The 20,849-nt window shown below is 29.3% G+C and overlaps 1 protein-coding gene, 2 long non-coding RNA genes and 1 pseudogene across 3 annotated transcripts; 2 read left to right on the top strand and 2 right to left on the bottom strand.

Annotated features, from left to right (window-relative positions):
- The first annotated feature begins 332 nt into the window (after positions 1 to 332).
- Positions 333 to 1,532, top strand: LOC145950702 (uncharacterized). The gene is made up of 4 exons (XR_014428571.1): positions 333 to 406; positions 531 to 565; positions 734 to 783; positions 1,406 to 1,532. It is a non-coding gene; the product is annotated as an uncharacterized LOC145950702 (long non-coding RNA).
- Positions 1,533 to 2,779: 1,247 nt separating this feature from the next.
- On the top strand, positions 2,780 to 3,489 carry LOC145950562 (uncharacterized). Its single transcript, XM_083061662.1, has 3 exons — positions 2,780 to 2,809; positions 2,887 to 3,313; positions 3,403 to 3,489. Exons 1-3 carry the CDS (start codon positions 2,780 to 2,782, stop codon positions 3,432 to 3,434), a joined length of 489 nt encoding a protein of 162 aa, XP_082917788.1. The 3' UTR covers positions 3,435 to 3,489.
- LOC145950563 (uncharacterized) lies at positions 3,487 to 9,814 on the bottom strand (annotated as a pseudogene).
- A 1,051-nt stretch (positions 9,815 to 10,865) lies between these two features.
- On the bottom strand, positions 10,866 to 15,257 carry LOC145950703 (uncharacterized). Its single transcript, XR_014428572.1, has 2 exons — positions 14,640 to 15,257; positions 10,866 to 11,081 (listed from the first exon to the last, which is right to left on the bottom strand). It is a non-coding gene; the product is annotated as an uncharacterized LOC145950703 (long non-coding RNA).
- Between the last annotated feature and the right edge of the window lie 5,592 nt (positions 15,258 to 20,849).

Below are 20,849 nucleotides of genomic sequence, written 5' to 3' on the forward strand. Positions count from 1 at the left end.
TTATTTAAAAATAAAATAAATATCAATTTAATTTTATAACTATCAAAGCCTAATCTTTAAATTTTGATTTTTAAACTTATAAAAACTCAAATTTTGATGGACATAAACATTGTTTTAGAGACAGATGGTTAAACAATTATTTTCTAAAATGTATCGCACAAATATATACTTATACAATTATATTATATTTTTTATTTTTTGAAAAAAAAAATAAAATATTTGCATGCTGAGATGAAGAGCTTCCATTAGAAGCACAAAATTATGCGTCAAGTATAGGAGCATTAAAAACTCAAATTTTGATGGACATAAGCATTGTTCACGTGGCCAATGAGGACACAAGAAAAAGCATGAGAATGGAGCGTCTTATTAAAAAGTAACGTGGAGTAACAGAAAAGATGCTTGTGTGGTATGAGTCTTCTCCTTTCTGATTTCTCTCTCTCTCTGTAATATTCATTTCTAATTCTCATTTTTCTTTTCTGTTTCACATTTATAATCCATAAGTTTACTCACCTCATTCACTCATTTTTCAGTCTGCGCAACTCAACTTATTTGCTCAAACCCTCAGGTATTGTTTCTTCTTCTATTTCTACTCATTTTACTCAATGCTCAAACCCTATATTCTTTCTTCTTCGTTTTCTACCCATTTTACTAGATACATATTCACCTTGAGGTAATTTTTTCTTTTTTTATCTTTTTTTTTCTTATGTGATGATAATCGTGGATTCTTCTATAGTCTCGCTCTGATGCTTGTGCCATAGCCACTATCTCCTCAATTTCGTCGAGGTATTTTTTTCATTATTTGTGGTGCTTGAGATATTTTTCTCACTATTTATGATATATCACAATGTCTATTATAGTTGTTTGGATTGATGTCTAATTTTTCTTATAATTGAAACCTTTAGTTGTTCTTAATTGTTCCTAACTTTCTGTATACAATTTCTATTGTTCCTAACCTTTATAAAAAGCAAAAACATTGTTGATTGGGTTCAATTCTATTAAAAAACAAAAGACACGGTTCTATCATCTTTGATAAAGTATCAAAGATAGTGTAATCATGTACTAAGATTGGTCAATTAGAAGAATGCACCCCTCAGAACAGAAAATCCTTTGTACCTTCAAAAACCATACTTTCAATGTTATGTCATATTCCTCCTATTCCTCTATATGAATTTGGACTCATGTACGTGAGAACAAAAGAATTCACTTTAGAACAACTCTCGAAAGAAAACAAAAACAAACTAATCTAATAATAATAATAATAATAATAACAATATTAATAATAATAATAATAATAATAATAATAATAATAATAACAGAGAGAGAGAGGTATCTTTGGAATAAGAAAGATTAAAACATTGCTTACCTTTTTAGATTTATATTAATTATAATTTTTTATACACAACAGAAGATGGATATTCGGCAAAGTCGTGGTTGGATGTATGATAGACTAAATTTAGATCGAAGGGGATATACTGACGCATTTTTAAATGGGGTAGATGAATTTGTGTCTTATGCATCCCTACAAACAAACTTATCAAATGGAAAAATGAGATGTCCTTGTTCTAAATGCAAAAACTTGAAGTTCTTAACTTCTGAAGAAGTTAAAGTTCATCTTTATAAGAAAGGATTCATACCTGATTATTGGTATTGGACATGTCATGGAGAAAGTGATCCAGACCTGTGTGCAACTTTAAATACCCATACTACTACACACGAGGGATATAATGATCATTTAAATAGATTTGAGAACATGGTTTATGATGTTGTTGGTTCAGACTATGAAACCCATTATGATCAAGAAATGGATGAGTCTCCAAATATAGATGCCCAAAAGTTTTATGACTTGCTACATGAAGCTCAAAAGCCATTATGGCCAGGATGTAATGATCATACTGAATTATCTGTTGCCGTTAGATTGTTGGCAATTAAATCAGAGGGAAACATGTCCCAACGATCTTTTGATCAAACAGTGGCTCTTATGAAGGAGACACATCCTCCAAATAATCTTATCCCAAAAGATTATTATAGGACAAAAAAAATAGTTTCAAAACTTGGTTTGACAGCGAAAAAGATTGATTGTTGTATCGATGGCTGTATGTTGTTCTATACTTTTGAAGATATGCAATTAAAAGAATGCAAGTTTTGTCATAAACCTCGTTACCAAAAAAAAAAGGTTGGCATGGGTAAACACAAAGAAGTACCTGTGAAGAGAATGCATTACTTACCACTCATTCCTAGGCTTAAGAGATTATATGCCTCAATGAGTTCTGCTCCACATATGAGGTGGCATTATGAGAATAGACGAGAACCAGGGGTGTTGTGTCATCCATCAGATGGTGAAGCCTGGAAGCACTTTGATCAAATGTATCCTGAATTTGCAAGTGAACCAAGAAATGTGAGGTTAGGTTTAAGTGCCGATGGTTTTGCGCCTTTTACTAATACTGCTAAACATTATTCTTGCTGGCCAGTAATTGTCACACCTTATAATCTTCCTCCAGAACTATGCATGACAATTCCTTATATGTTTTTGACATTGCTCATTCCTGGACCACATAATCCCAAAGGTAAGATAGATGTGTATTTGCAACCGTTGATAGATGAGCTAAAACAGTTATGGAATGAAGGACGCAACCGTTGATAGATGAGCTAAAACAGTTATGGAATGAAGGAGTGGTGACATATGACATTTCGAGAAAACAAAATTTTGTAATGAAAGCTACACTAATGTGGACTATTAGTGATTTTCCTGCATATGCAATGTTGTCAGGTTGGAGTACATATGGTAGACAGGAGATCAGAACAAGTTAATGTAATAAACTTTAATATTCTACTTTTAGTTTGTTTTTATTTTTGAAGTCATAACTATTCTTAAATTGGTGTTAATAGGAAAAATTTTCACGCATATTTGAAGAATTAACCCAAAAAGCAAATGAAGAAGGAACTACTCCACCAAATGAGTTAGATGTGTGGTGTGATGTAGCTGGAACCAAAGGAGGAAAAATATATGGCCTTGGAATGGAATCTTCTGTAGTGGCAGGAAGACCTTATTATCGTGGCTCTTCTTCTTCCTCAAATGAGTGGGTACAAAGACAAGAACTTGATGAACTAAAAAAAGATTTGGAAGAAGTTAAAAATGAAAGAGATGAGCTTCGAGTTAAAGTTTTAAATATTGAGAAACTCTTTGAGCAAAACAATGCAATGATACGACAATGGATGGATAGTATTAATCGTCATTCCATGCCACCTAGTATAGAGGATAGTGAAGATGAGGATGAGACACAACCACCCAGTCAACCATTTAATCCTAATAGAGGTAACTTCTTTGTGATAACATTTCAATTTTGTATAACATGTTTTTTTTTATCAATTATATATTTATTTATTTTGTACTTGTTTGTGTAGATGACTATTTTAGAAGAAACAAAAGAATGTGATGTACAAGAAGAGTTCTACGCACAACATAAAGGACATTTTGCTTTATGGAAGTCATACATGGATATGATTGGTTGCATTTTGCTTTAAAGTTTAATATGCATCTGCTAATAAATGGATATGATTCATTGGATTTTGCTTTAAAGTTTAATATGCATCTGCTAATAAATTGGTTGGATTTTGCTTTAAAGTTTCATTGTTCTAGATTGTAGATTGTAGATGTAGGTGCAATTTAAAACCTTGCTTTTGAGTATGCTGACATGTTGATTTTTAAGTGGTTTTTAATACTAGTGAGAATCAATGATCTATGAAATCTTGAGTTGCATCGTTTTTAATCTGCCTTTTCCTTTTAAGTTGCTTCCTTCAATTCATTGAGGATTTTGATGTTTGCAATTTGCACTATGTACTGACTTTGATACCAAATAAAGTATAGACCCTAAGCTTAGAGATCTAATTGTGGATCGCTTTTATTTTTGTGTTAACAAACTTCTGGTTTAGGTTATAAATAAATCTAGAAATGAAAACGAGATTAAGTTCAATTATTTTGAAGCTGAATTCCAATATTCAATTACCAAACCCCAATAAGGGTCAAGCCACAAATATGATATTCACCTATGTTTGCTAATTTATGTACTGCTTGTTGTGACAGAATTGCTTATATTCGAAAAAGTTAAACAATTATTGTAGAGAGTTTTAGGCTTTTAGTACTTTTCTATTGATAAAACATTTATATTGCAAGGTTTTATTGTATTGATTATTGATTCTGTTTGTCTTTTGCATTTGTGGTATTTGCTAAGAAGCATCCTACACGCTTCCTAAAAGGTTGCCTTTCAAAATCGTATTGGACATTCATTAGACATGTGATGTGTAATTGAGACTTATATTTAAGAGTGTGGGACAATTCAAATTCTAATTTTGCTGTATGACAATCTTTGCCTTTTGTGTCCATTGTGTGGGTGCATGACTCTTATTGTTGTATGACTATTCAAATTCTTGTACTGAATTTTGTGTGCCTCATGATTGCAGGAAATGGGAAAAATGCTTGACAAGGAAGAAGTTAGGCTTTCCAAGGAACCATCTTTATGTAATGAAACAATTACTATTGTTGTTCGAATGCTAGATGGTCATCGTTTAAACATCGCTTTCTCAAATAGATAGTGAGGATTGTATGTTTGGTGGATATTATGTGTAGTTTTAAAAAATTAAAAAATTTAATTACTTAATTTTCATGTTATTATATAGTGTATGATGACTTTTTGCATAATAGTTTAACATAAAATAAATATGTGAAGTAAATAAATAATTAATATTATACTTAAATAATTATTATGTTTTAGTAGAAAAATAATTGAAGTTAGGTATGTGGTGAATTTGAATAAAGAAGACAATAAATATGAAAGAAAATGGCATAAATAAGAAAGATGAATAAGGAAAAATTTTAGCGACTACTTTTTTTTATATTATATCAGTCACTTTGAGTCATTGAAAAATGGGTCACTAATTCAATTATTTTAAAATTTGGTCACTAAAATGGTTACTTTAGAATTAGTTATTATATCAGTCACTAAGTTGATTATTACAAAATAAGTTGCTAAGTTAGTCATTATAAAATAGGTTACTAAATTAGTTGTTATCAAAATTGGTATCTAAATTGGTTACTATAATATTGGTAATTAAAAGAGTTGCTATAAAATTGGTCAATGAGATGGTCATTAAAAATTGGTCAATAAATTGGTCATTGTAGAATAAGTTACTAAGTTGGTCAATATAAAATTAGTCGCAAAATTGGTCATAAAAAAATAGTCATTAAATTAGTTTTTAAATCAGACTTTAGTTTGGTAGCTAAAATTAGCAACCAGTAGTTTAGCTACTTTCTATAATTGGTATCTAATTTAGTCACTTATTGATTTAGTAACTGATTTTGTTAATTTAGAGACTAAAAATTTTGTCTCTAAAGACAAGTTTTCTTGTAGTGACGGACCTCGTCTTAGCCGAGGTCTCCCAGCACGTGTCCGAGGTGCGTATCCGAGGTCGTTCTGCGCTGTGATGCCGAGCTGAAGCTCGGCTTCGCGGTACGGATAGTACAAAAATAATGTTATTTTTATGCAACCATTTGGACCAAAAAGATGAAAACGTACAAACTATCATGTTGTGTTTTTTTTTTCTTTCCATATAATTCATCATACGTGTGTTGTAGAAAGTGAGCTTTACACTCCATGGGTAGCACTACCTTGACCTCGAACCCCCTATAGCAAAATTTCGAAATGGTTGACGAGAATTTGCAAGTGAACATGATATATATGGACAGTTGTTTCCTCCATGTCACATAATGGGAAAGAATAATCAAGATTTTGTACACCCTCTGACTCTCTCAAATCCAACCAATCACTCATCTTTTACTCTTAACGTATCATTTTCTCATAAATTGGAGCCAAGACGCATATAGAACCACAATTTCTCCGATACGAACTCAATTTGCACAAAAAAAACTCCAAAATCTACATATAAGAACCCTAACTTCTAAAAGAGGCAAACACATGACATAAACATAGGTTAACAATGAATTTTACATTAAATACATACAACCATGTTACCAGCATTTGCTTTAAAGTATTCATAACCCCTCCAATAACATACATTAACGTCCTAATAGATTGACGTACAATTCTACTACTCACAATTCCTATACATGCTATACATGCGATGTGAAGATAATTCTCAACCCCCTTTTCTCTTTTAACTTAGATTCACTACAAGAAATGTTACATATAGTGATATACAAAGTGTCATTATAGGTACAATATATGTAGGTATATGTCTATTTGACATATAGTTACACACAATGTTAATGTTGATTTTGAATGAGATTTAACAACATATTTTGTGTGTCACTATAGCCTATACCCACACTTTTTAATAATATACCAACATATATTATAGTTATTGTGTAGGTAAAAATAATTTTTAATGACATGTATAATATCATTATAGAGTGTGTGTCACTATATGACAATTTTCTTGTAGTGATGACTATCTATGATATAAAAGGCGCGGCCTCACACTTCCAAATGTTGCTATCAAAGGCTCATCGATAGAGTCACCTCTGCAAGTTCTCTCTAAATGTCAGAAGCCAAAAGAGTAAAGTTATTGAAAGTAACTCTCTAACCTCTCATATACTAATCTGATTTGGCTAAGTTAATAGTTAGGCTTCTAAAGTCCAAACCCAAAATTAACTCTTTAGCTCATCAACCCATATTTATTTATTTTTTATAAGAATAACCTTTATTATTTTGAAAGTCCATTAACTAAATTAATTAAACCAATAAAATAAATAATAACTAAACAATAATATTATTTTCATTTAATGAAATAGTGATGTTGGAATAGTGTGTTTCATTTATTTTATGGTGAAATGGCCTAAACTCATTAGATTTATCAAATTGTCACAACTAAAGTCACTGTGACAAAAAAAATTATGAAATAGAAGACTTGCCAACACAATTTATTAAGAAAAAAATACAAAATCTTAAAAGCAGTCTTAAAATTGGTTTTAGAGTCAATTATGCATAGAAAATATGTTAGAACCATTAAATGTCCACCCTCAGATGGTTACTCTTTGACCTAACGTGTAAACACTACTAGAAAAGTGTCATTTTCTTGCAAATTTTTCTACAAAAAAAATATTCGCAGAAATTTTTTGCGAATTTTCCTGCAAAAAAATATTCTTAGAAATTTTTTGTAAATTTATTTGCAAAAAATAATTTACAGATATTTCTTACAAATTTTCCTACAATTTTAATAATCATAGAAATTTTTTTCCATGGTAAAAATTTGCAGAAAATATTGTAAGAATTTTATTTTGTTTCTTGTAGATTTTCTTGCATAAATAAATTCACAAGTAATGTTTACTAAATGGTAGAAAAATTTTGCAGGTAACTTTTCTTGCGAATTTTCCTGCAAATTTTAATTTGCGGGAAAAATAAAAAAAATATTTAAATTTATAAGTTTAATATTTTATAAAAACTTCAAGTCCCACATCGATTGAAAATAAAGCAATTAAAGAATATATAAGTTGGGGCAACACTTACCTTACAAGCTTTTGTATGGTTGAGTGTTAGGTTTATAATCTACAATCTTATAATTTAAAGGGGGTGTATTGGATTAGGATTTTAAAGGACTTTTTTAGTTAAAAAAAATCCTGCGGATTTTAAAAGACTTTGCAGGATTTTCATGACTTTTAAGATTTTGTAGGATTCTACAAGACTTAAAATCAAGATTTTAATGGATTTTACAAGACTTTTAAATCAGGATTTTAATGGATTCTGTGGAATTTTGTAGAATTTTCGTGAATTTTTTACATTTGATAAGATTTAAAAAAAAAATCATACATTCAAATTCAAAAAGAGTCAAAGACAAAAATAATAAAAAAACAACAATTTCTAGATAAATAATAATAATAATAATTCTCCATAATATCCTATCCTCTTAAATAACATTCACCCACATATCCATAGCTATACTAGTCCTCCAAGCATTAGCGTCTTCTCGCTCTTGCTCCTGGGTTTGAATAATAGGCTCAAAAGTATGATCTTCATTAACCGGTAACGTTGAAGATGAAGGTTCATCCACTGCTTCAAATGGAAATTCATCAGAACGACATTTTTTACGTAGAAAGTTATGTAGTGCTGCACATACTAACACAAGTTCTACTTGTGTCTTAAATAAAAATGGAGGTGCTGACTTAAAAATTGTGAACCTTGATTTAAAAATACCAAATATTCTCTCGATCACATTCCTTAAAGACGCATGACGAAGATTGAACAATTCTTTCTCATTTTCAGGTTCATTACCATGACCTGCAAAATCTTGTAGATGATATCTTACACCTCGAAATAGAGCTAAAAATTGGCATTAATTAGGAAATACACAATCCACCAAAAAATATTTACCTAATTACATATGCAATATATATAATATTAAATACTGCAATGTCTTATGTTAATTTTCTTTTTTTAAAATATAAAAAAAATCATAATTTCACAATATAAAAATTAAAAAAAAATTCATAGTAAAAAAATATATATTATAGATTATGATATCAATTTCATCTTTCACCTTTTCCTTTTCTTGACGTGTGTTATAAAAAAAATTACCACTTGAAAGTTGAAATTTCAAGCATTTTTTTGTGTTATATAAAGGAACAAATTCAACTACATAAAATAAAATAAAGCAAGTCAACCAAAGAGAACAAACAGAAAAATAGAGCAAGTCAATGAAACTATCATTTACATCAGAGTTTCATAAAATAGGAGAATGAAATGGGAACAGTACTACAATATTATATATGAGCAATGAACAATAGTGCAGTATTATTAGCAGAAAAAAAAAATGGAGAAGACAGGAGCATAGAAAAAAAAGATGAAAAGCTTACTTGAAAATTCTTGAAACACTTGAAAAGTCACTTCAAACAATCCTTCAAATCCGATGGGTTTGGATGGGATTGTTTTATGAATTTGGTATTTATAGATAACACTAGAAAGTCCTTCAAAATCCCTCTCACACAACAATCCTTTAAAATCCTTATATTTTTGAATACCAATGGATTATTTTTAAGTTGTAAAAAATATCAAATGAATACCAATGAATTTTAATGGACTCTTAAAAAAATCTTGAAAATCCAGATTGAATATCATTGGATTGTTTTTAAGTGACATAAAATCCTGATTGAATATCAATGGACTTTTTTCCTCAAAAAAATGTCTTTTAAAATCCTACAAAATCCTAAACCAATACACCCCCCTAAAAGATTATGTATCACATGTTGGAGGCATGGAAACAAATGTTTCGGATGAATTCATTCTGAGCATTTGAGAGTTGAAAAATTATTGATAGAATTTATAGTAATTTTTTTAATTTTTTTCATAAAAAATATTCCTGCAAAAATTTCTTGCGAAAAAATTCGCAGGAAACTTTCCTGCGAAATTTTCTTTGCAAGAAATTTTCCTGCAAATTTTTTTCGCAAAAAATTTCGCAGGAAGATTTCCTGCAAATTTTAAAATTCGCAAAAATATATTATCCACGAAAGTATTATCTATAAATAAAATTTCGCAGAAAAACTTGCTGGAACAACGTTTCTTACGAATTTTTATGAAAAATACGCAGGAAAAGCTGCATGTAATAAGAGAAATTCTAGTAGTGAAAATAAAATTATCTTCCCATCTTGCTAATTAAGTTATTTACGAAACAAAATACTTTTTATTTACATTATAATTCTAAAAAAAATACATTATTTTTCATCTTAATCATTTCTAAAATTTTTGGAAATGGATATTTTGAAAAATATTTTGAAGTAAGGATTACCAAGATGTTGAATCTCAGGCATTCCTTAATTTCTCAAGCTAAAATCCACAATAGAATACCAACCACAACAATATAAATTAAAAGTTATTAAATTTTACTAATAATTAATATAGAAAAAATTGATTAATTTTGGAATAAATTATTTGCAAACAATATAGTTGAAAAATTAATTATTTTAAATTATTTAACTAGAATCTTATTGACAATTTACTATATGATCTTGATATTTTTGTATAACTAATATCTAGTTTTAAATTTAATATGAAAATATTATGATATAATTAGATAAGATTTTAAATTAGTATTTTATTAATGGTTGATAATTAGAAAATAAAACAAGGATAAATACATTTTTTGAATTTTATATCTTATATTTAAGATGAATAAATATATTAAGTTAATTAATAATCTATTTAAAATATTAAAATTTAATTTATAAAAATCATATTTTAAAAGAGAAGGGTTATAATAACACCGGTGTAACTTTTACTAAGTATTACATCGTTCAATAATTTTATATTAAATGTGAATTTTATAAATTCAACTGTTAGATTGAAAGTTTTTTACTCTTAGATCATATATACAAAATTTTATATTAATTCAAGATAATTTGATACTTCATTCTTGTAAAACAAAATTGACGTAATATATACATTTCAAAATATACTAAAACATGAACACTTTGATTACCTTAAAGTTGTTGTTTAATTTTAACAAAATTTGATATAAACATATAAAGTGATATGAACTTTCAATCTAACGGTTGGATTTACAAACTTCGCATTTAATATAAAGTTATTGAGCGGTGTAATACTTAGTAAAAGTTACAGCAATGTTATTATAATCCTTCACATTTTAAAAAATATAAATTATTATTTAAACTTTTAAATTTATAATAAATAATTTACATTGTATCATAATATTAATTTTAAATAGAAATAAGTAAATTGTTAATTATAAAAGTAAGTATATATATAAATAAAGAATAATTAAATATAATATAATTATTATTATTGATAATATAATTATTATATATATTATTATATTTTTATAACGGTCCGGATACACCGAAATGAGAGAGATCCAAAGATAATATAAGTATGAAATTGTATAGTTGAGGATGACTTAAATAAATTAATTTGTACTACCTATACTGATAGCATACATTTGCCTTTTGGTAGCTTATCTCATCAGAACTCCACAGTTAAACGTGCTTGACTTGGAGTAATATAAGGTTGGGTGACCTTCTAGGAAGTTTTCCAGAAACTGTGCAGTAAGGGCAAAACACGCTGAAATGTGAAATGTCATGAAATAGAATCTTTGAGAGGCCAAATATGCGGGTTGTTACATTAATAAATTTATTAAAATTAAAAAAAAAATTTCGACGGATATATCCGTCGGAATCATATAATAAAGATTTTCAAACAATTTCTAACGTATATATTCATCAGAAATTTCTGACAAATTTTTTTTCTGATGCCCATTTTTTCGACGAATTTGCATCCGTTGGAAATTTGTCGGAAATAAAGAATTTCTGATAGATGTTTCTTCTTTCCGACGGATTATGTCCGTCGAAAATTTACATTTTTCTTGTAGTGAAACAAGTAAGATATGTTTTTTTAAATACAAAAAAACTATCAATCTATATCAGTTGAGGTGAGAACAGATGTAGATAGGGATCTACATTCTACATTGTTTATCTTCATAACCTATAAATTTACATCGGTTTAAGCCAGAACTGATGTAAATTTATGTATAAATTTACATCAATTATGAAGAAAATCGATGTAGATTTAAGTATATATTTATATCGGTTTTCCTATAGAATTGATGTAAATTATGCATAATCTACATCGGTTTAAAAATTGATGTAGAAGTATATCCATTTTCTGAGTCACTTTATTTTACATCAGTTTTAGAATTGATGTAGATGACTTCATAGAACTGATGTACATAATGTGTCCTGTAGTAGTGTAACTTGTATATGCATATGATAACTTATCTCAAGGAGTAAAATCTCTTAGACTATCAACAACATTCCAACATGCTATCTTGTGATAAGAACCTTGTTTACCTTCACAAGAATTTGCACACCAAAAGAAAACTGGAGGAAAGTTTAAAAGACAAACTAAAAAAGCAGAATTAAGATAGATAAACTCAAATATAAGGAATATGTGTGACAAACTCAAAGAATAACAAGAATATAGATAAATAAAAATTCAAGCACAATTTGGAAACTAGGACATCAAAAGAGTAATCCTAAGATTGATTCTAAATTTGGATTACAAAATCAATAAAGAATTAAGTCTACTTCCAAATCAAATGTTAATTTATATGAAATGAAATGTGACAAATATTTTTGTAACGCTCTTAAAAAAAAAAATCTCCCCACAATATTTTTTTATATCAAAAATATTTTTCTCCTTTTTCTTGTAATTTCTTTTCCATTTTTTTACATTTTTGTTTTTCCTTCTTTTGGAGTTATTTTGTGACTACTATCTTTTTATTTTAGGTACCGTATCTATGTCACAAAATGTTCCAAAAATAAGAACACAAAATTGCAAAAAATTTAGAAGTAGAGAAAATTCAAAAGGACTCCAAAAATTGGTGAAATTTTGACAACTACTCTTGTCAAAATTTCAAAGTAAGAGTTCAAATGTAACATTACTGCAATCTCAAGAGTTTTCAATGATTCACAAAATTTTAGAATCAAATTGAATCACAAAAAATTTAAGGAAATAAGAAATAGTAAAAACTACTAAACATATGAAAACCTAACTCTACTAAGAATATGTTAATATATGATATAATAATATGCAAGAACTCAAATATTATAAACTAAAAGCACATTAATCAAGTCAGTCCATACATGTATATCATGTATTTTGCAAGTTTCAAAAAGAAAAAGGACTACTAGAAGTGATGACAAAACAAGGACTAAACAAGACTTCTGAGACATAATCATTTGCATAGATTTCAATAAAATTGACTCCTAAACTACATGAACTACATTCATAAATCAAACAACATATTAGACATCAAAAAATAAAGGAAAGCTTATAGAACAAGAATCCTAAGGTAATACAAAAAGATTTAGTTCATAGAAACTAGTACTAAAAATTGTTGAACCAAGATTTTTCAAGACATTTTAGATCTATCGTATAACATTCAAAAATATAGATATGACCAGCAAACATACTACAAGACATCTAAGAAGCACTAGACAACATGAAAATCTTTAGAAGAAACCTCCATGAAAGAATCAAAGCTCAGGTTACCAAATATGATGAAATTGGTTTAGAGATGGTTGATGCTTCTCTTCAACTAGGCTCAAAGTGCTCTCGACCTTCTTCCATGGACTTGAAAGGTTCAAAGAAAATCAACAAAGGTGGAGGAGGTATGCACCACTTCAAGTGGGTGAAGAACTTGTCACAAGGAAGAATTTCTTAATAAAAGTTCATAAGGAGAAAATTTTTCCAAAAAGAGAACTAAGCCTTTTGGAAGAGAACAAATATGAATTTAATTCTCAAAATACATCAAAAGTGGTCAAGTACATTGAAGAGAAAGAAAATATAGAGTTTGGTTAGTTTATGGTGCAAGGTAGACTAATCTTGGTTCTCCTTGGTGTCTTCGACAATGTAAGCCTCATTCAATATAGATAGTATGTAAGGGTACCAAGTTAATACAATTTGGATTATATTATTAAGAGAGAAATTAAGCTTAGAAGATTAATCCTTAACTAAGGACCATATTACCCAATTTATAATTAAAAAGGCCAAAGTCCATCAACCCAAAAGTGCAATGTAGTCAGCATAAATAGTGACATAAATTGACAAAAAACTATTATTCATTAATTACTTACATAGGCATCTCACTACTATATCAAAGACTTTTTATGTCGGGTATTTTGTACATTCTATGTCAAGCCTAAACGTGACATAGATCTCAATAATATAGAATATCCACATATTTTATGATAGGTCAACATGCAAGATAAAAAATTCACTTTCTAAGTCGGATAATCAACACTTGTCATACTATAGGTACCAAATATGATATTTTAATCACATTAACATTCACATTCTATGATCAGTGTGACCACATGCAACATAGAATGTGCACTTTTTATGTCGCATGTGGTCACATTCGAGTTCTATTTAACTTACATTTTCTAATTCATAATTTAGTTAAATAAACCTAAAATATGATATGCGTTTATTTAAATAATCCCTAAAACTATTTATAGTGTCAACTTTGTGAAGCTAGTTTGTCACGAAATTGACAACTAACATATGTAAGCCAAATCATATCCCCCAAGAGCTTGAAAGTAAGCACCAACCCCAATAGTTAAGCATTATAAGAAGATATCAAACAACCCAAATTAGCAACTTATAAAACCCCAAAATAGCCTCGATCAGCAACATATAAAGCATAAGTTTGATAATATATTTTACCCAAATCAACCCACAAAGCCCCAAAATAAGCAGTTATCTAAACCCCAAATTTAAGCAACACCTAGTCAGCCCCAACAAAAGTCCCAAATTTGACACATACATTTTACCAAAGGATTCAACTAGTACCACATAGACCATAAAAAGCCCTAATTTTGGTACATGCATTTCATCAAACACGTAATGTGCATTAACATAAAACAATTACACAAAGAGATTTAAGCATGTCTATGAACAAAAAGTAAAAATATCAATCAATCCCAGCTAGAAAACTCAATTAATCACCAAAAATTCGTATAAAATTGCAAGATGAAAACAAAGGTACACCAAAAATTAATATAAAAAACTAGGAGCTTGTCGAAAAATGAACGTCATTGCTCTTGGTTGTCGAATTACCTTGAAGCATCGTCGCAAGTCACCAGTATAGGAGTAGATGCATTGCACCCTTGCTAACTAGAGAGAATGAAGGAGAACAATGCACGAGAAAAGAACAATGTTTTGTTCTTAGAGAGGTGAACAATGCAATTTGGGCATTCCTAGCCTTATTAATAAGCTATGACAAGTGTGACTCTAGCCATCATAGAAATAACACATTTGATGACGGGTGTAATACTATCTGTCATAGAAAGATTAGAGTCAACTTAGAAGTTGACTTCACTAAGACATTCTATAACGGGTGAAGTTATACCTGAGTAACCCAACATAGAATGTTCTTTATATGGCGAGTAAAATCACACTCGTTATAGAATATTTTCTTATATTTACAAGTTTGTTACCGTCTCACTTTCTGTGGCATGTGAATTAGTTAACATCACCAATACATTTTATGATGGGCAAAGTTATATCTTACATAGAATATTCTTTTTACGATGAATAATGTCACTTCCATCATAGAATTTTTTCTTATATTTACGAATTTAGCATCGTCCCACTTTACATGTGGATTGGACCTCACATAGAATTTCCATCCTAGAAAGTGATTTGTACATTAGTATTTATGTCAAATTTTTATTTAAATGTTGAAGTGTTTTTTTTGCAAATATCATATACCCGACCCTTTGAATTTCACTATAGACTTATAAGATTTCAAGACCAAAGACAGTTGAAGTAAGTTAAGAAAAATGACTTATGTGTTATTCGACAGGTACAACTTTGTTATATCTTTCGTGTGCCAATCACGTTCACACAATTTAATCATCTATACAAACCAACTGATTCTACCAACACAAATCCTAATCACAAAACTGCAACACTTCACCTATGCACGTTACAAAATCATTATTTTTTTTTTGGCATTAGATTGTTATTCGCTTCTTGTTGTGAAAAATGTTAACGATAATGAACTATTAATTATATATAAATATAAATATAAAAGATAGAAATGAAAATTTGCATATTCAAGTCATTAAATTTTTTAATTTATATTATATATTTATAATTAACTTTTTATTAATAAATTATTTATTTATATCATATTGAATATATATATATATGTAAAATTATACTAATATATTTTAATTTATATTCATTACATTATTAATTTTTTTATAAATATATTAATAATATTAATTATTAACATTGATTTATCAATAATATTATCAATACTAATAATATCATATAGGGTTTTAAATTGCGGACTGCATCACGCATTGTTGCCACAATTTGTGGTTGCGACCTTATTCGTAACGGCATCGAACCGCAATTGTAGTGAGATTATAAATCACTCATTTTTTTTGCAACATAATGGTGTTGCGTCCGCAACATATCCGTAACGCATCCACGGTACGACAAATTAATACAATAATTATTCATTTTTCACTCTTTTTTTTTAAGAAAAAAAAAAGTAACGAGAATCTTCAGAGAATCATTTCAGAGAGAAATTAGAGAATATTTTTAGATCAATAATGTAGAAGATGACTTAAAAAATAAAATAAAAATGATAACTTAGAAGCTTAGAAACTCACTTTCGTACGAAACTCTAGAATGTGGATAATCCTCTATACCAAATAGGAAGCTTGCACTACTAGAATTTTTCTTATTACATACGACTTTTCCTACGAATTTTTCATAAAAAATTGCAGGAAACGTTATTCCTACAAATTTTTATGCGAAATTTTATTTGCAAGTAATACCTTTGTGGATAATATATTTTTGCGAATTTTAAAATTCGCAGGAAATTTTCCTGCGAAATTTCTTGCGAAAAAAATTGCAGAAAATTTTCCTACAAAAAATAATCTGTAAGAAAATTCGCAGGAAAGTTTCCTGCAAAAAAAAATCGCAGGAAACTTTCCTGTGAATTTTTTTGCAAGAAATTTGCAGGAAACTTTCCTGCGAATTTTTTTGCAAGAAATTCTGCAGGAATATTTTTATGAAAAAATAAAAAAAAAATTACTATAAATTATATATTTTAATAATTCATAATTTTTTATTTTCATGCCTCATACATAATCTTTTAAATTCTAAGATTGTAGATTATAAGTCTAACACTCAACCATACAATTCAACTTGTAAGGTAAGTGTTGTCCCAACTTATATACTCTTTAATTGTTTTATTTTCAATCGATGTGGGACTTGAAGATTTTTTAAAATATTAAACTTATGAATTTAAATATTTTTTTTATTTTTCTTGCGAATTAAAATTTGCAGGAAAATCCGCAGGAAAAGTTACCCTCAAAATTTTTCTACCATTTAGTAAACATTACTTGCGAATTTATTTTTGCAAGAAAATCTGCAAGAAACAAAATAAAATTCATAATATTTTCTGCAAATTTTTATCATGGAAAATTTTGTTCCATGATTATTAAAATTGTAGCAAAATTTGTAAGAAATATCTGTAAATTATTTTTTGCAAGAAAATTGGCAAAAAAATTCTGCGAATATTTTTTTGTAGGAAATTTTGCAAAAACTTTCTACAAATATTTTTTTTCAGGAAAATTTAAAAAAAAATGACATTTTTCTAGTAGTGTTGTTTGCTAACTATAAGTTTTCTTCCTCTTATCTCTGTTTTTCTTCGTTTCTTCTTGTTGTCGGTGTTGATCTATACAAGATCTTTGTAGCAAGTAAGCACATTCATCCTCAAAACACTGATTTGCATTACCACGTTGGATTTTGCAAACGAAACCCCTTTGTGCGAGCTAGAGCTCCCACAATTTTGAAGAAATAGGGGTCCAATGGTCCACTAGTCCAGCACTGACTACTAAATGAAATGGGATTAGTGATTTTGACTGCATTCCACCTCGCTAGGGTCCACAATTCTAGGGTGTATTTAGATATTTTGATATATTTTTTCAAAAAATATTTATTATATTAATTGAATATTATAAAACTTTTTATGTACTAATTTGAACGAGTGGCTGTGTGGCACTGTGAATTAATATGGCATTACACTTGGCACCCTTTGGCCTTTACTTCTGCGATTCTACCATATAACACTCTACTTATGGGTTCGAAATTTGGATTGGGGCATGGGGAGTAGCACCTGCACGGTTGGCAGGCAGCACCACAACACACAACAATGGAATTAATTGTTTGTGTAGGGTTGGAAACTTGGGAAATGAGAGGAAGAATTTTTTTTGTGAATTTGGAGGACATGGGGTTTTGTGAATTTAGTTTTATTTTTATGCTAATTTATTAACCATTAATTTAATTATTGATTCATATTATATTTCTAAAATTCTAATAAGATATATATACACAATGCTATTAAGTGAAGAATTTCCTAAGAAAATTAGAAGGTGCTCCAAGTAACGATATTGAATGGCATTTTGAAGTACCTATAGTAGGAAATCGCAACAATGTCCAATGTAAACTTTGTCAAATAATAATAAGGGGTGGCATTACAAGATTTAAACAATACATAACACATGATAAAGGTCAAGTAGCAGGTTATCCAAGAGTGATGTTATTTGTTAGGGAGAATATGATGAAACTTCTCAGAGATAAAAAAGAAAAGAAAATTGACTCTGGAAAAAGAAAAGAAGAATTTGAATCTTGATTAAGAGAAGATGATAAAGAAGATAGTGATAAGGAGATGAGGATACATGCACACCAAAGTATTAGATCACAACGTGAATGGGAAGATAGACAACAATTTAGACAAAAAACAAAGGGATCTAATAACATTTATGAATCAGGTGAAAGCTCTCGCGTGAGTGTTAGTTAAGCTTCAAGACAAGCAGATACTACTTTTGCTTTAAGATCTACAAATGTGGATCTTGTGAGAAGTAAAAGTATGAAACAACCAAATTAAAAAAGGTGGTAGTCTTATGAAAACATTAAAGAAGAAACTTGAAGAAGCGATAAGAAAGTTTATAATTTATGAACGCTTGCCTATGAATTTATCAAATTCTCCATGGTTGCATAATTTGATTGTTGCAGCGGCTGAGGTAGGCCCACCAGTTAAATGCCTTACACCTTATAGAAGTTTCTTATGTGTATTTAGAAGCTAACTATAAAAGCATGCAAGAATGGATAAGCAATTTGGAAACTACATGGAAGGAAAAATGGGTAACAATAATGTGTGATGGTTGGACAAATAGTATAAATCATACACATATTATGAATTTTCTAGTGTATTGTAGTAACGGAACAATTTTCTTGAAATCTATTGATGTTTCTAGTGTTGACACTAGAAATATTGATTACTACTTTCAATTATTGGATAAGGTTGTGGAGGAAGTGGGAGAAGAATTTGTAATTCAAGTTGTTACAGATAATGAAAAAGCACTTAAAGCATCTGGTCAAAAGTTGATGGAAAATAGACATTTATATTGGATTGCATGTGTAGCACATTGTTTGGATCTTTGTTTGGAGGATATAGGGGGAAAAAAGAATGTGCAAAATTTATTAAGTGATGTAAAAGTAGTAAAAACTTTTACCTACAACCATACAAGGATTGCAAATTTCATGAAATTACAACATGAAATTGAAAATAAGGCATCAAATGAGAAAAGTCAAGAAGAAATTGAAGGAAGTTTTAATCCAATTAATCTTGACTATATATTTCGAGAAGATGATCCATTATCTCCATGGATAAAAGAAAGAGAAAATCCATTTTTAGATGGAGTTCAAAATTCAAAATGGTTGCCTCGAATTGATATAGATGATGAAGGTGTGGAAGGTGGAGATAGTGATAATGATGGTGGTGACTTAAGCCCACCAAGTAATAATAGTGGTGATGATGATATTGATATTGAAGGTGAAGAAAATGATGGTGAGGATGAACAAAGACAAAATGATCCATATTAGGAGATTCTGTATAATAGGTGTGACACAAATCTGGTAATTGATTTCACTACTTCTATGCCAGGTATGATTCCTCTTGATTGTAACAACCCACCCTAGGCCGTCACATCCAGAACCAACCAAAGATAAAATATATATAATAAAGAAAATAGAGCAAGGTCCAACTACGCTAGAGTGTAAATATACAATAACATATAAAATTGTTTCCAAAATATATAACATATTTTTATAATAAAGTCATTATCCTCAGTAAGGTTATACAATAGTACAAAAAGGTAATATAATTACAACGTCATGAAGACATCAAAATAAGACACCCTAGGTGCTGGTCAAGCTCTAAACCTAGCCACTTCTCAAAGCAGCTATCCAAAAGACTCCTTGTTATCCCAAGGCCTCACACCTGATCTGCTCCCCCACATAGTGAGATCATCACAGTCCATCATGGAAATATAAGGGTTAGCACATATAAAACCAATCATAGTACATCATAATAAAATATCATTAAACAGATATTTATCCACAGTATTTATCCAGACCAACAAGTCATTTCCAAGCTAAAAATATAGACCAATCCAAAATATAATGTATACATATCCATGCTAACACATACATATTTTATGATAATAAAGAATCCATAACCAATGTATACAATCCATACCATATGTATACATATTCCACATCCAAAACAAAGTCACACCACTGTATAATCCATGATGTAACCAACACATCGAAACCAAATGTTGGCCTCAACACATCCAAACCAAGTGTTGATACGGTGAAACATGTCATCAACCCATGTCTCACGCCTAACCTCTCATGGAAAATATACAGTTGGATTACGTCGTCACGTAACCCTGGTGATCATGGCCACCTCATCCATCGGTATGACTCGGCCTGGACCCATACCGGTAGCAAATAGAATACTTAATTAGAGGAGTACTTCAGAATCCACCTAACATCTGAAGTGGTTTATTATATAACCTTTGGAAAAGTTCCATATTGGAATCCTCACCATGGAATTCCCAAATTCCATATTTTCTAAAGATTATATCCTGATCTCACCAAGAGATCTAATCCATACCATAACCTTACTCCTCTAAGTTCTATTAGCTTTCCAAACCACACATACATAGCATATTCCATAATTACATACAAACTTTTCCATAACCATGCCAAATCATTCAATATAATAATATAAATAATTAAACACCTAAAACAAATACCAACTTAAATAAATGACAATCTTCATATAAACAAAATAGTATATTAAAAGTTATACTACCCCTATCATGCTCATACATACTAGATTAAGTCTTATAAGTACTACCCTTACTTGGATAAACAAGAATCGAAACTAGGGCA

This window comes from Cajanus cajan, chromosome 8 (genome assembly GCF_000230855.2).
Source record: "Cajanus cajan strain Asha chromosome 8, NIPB_CcT2T_4, whole genome shotgun sequence".
Lineage (NCBI taxonomy): Eukaryota > Viridiplantae > Streptophyta > Magnoliopsida > Fabales > Fabaceae > Cajanus > Cajanus cajan.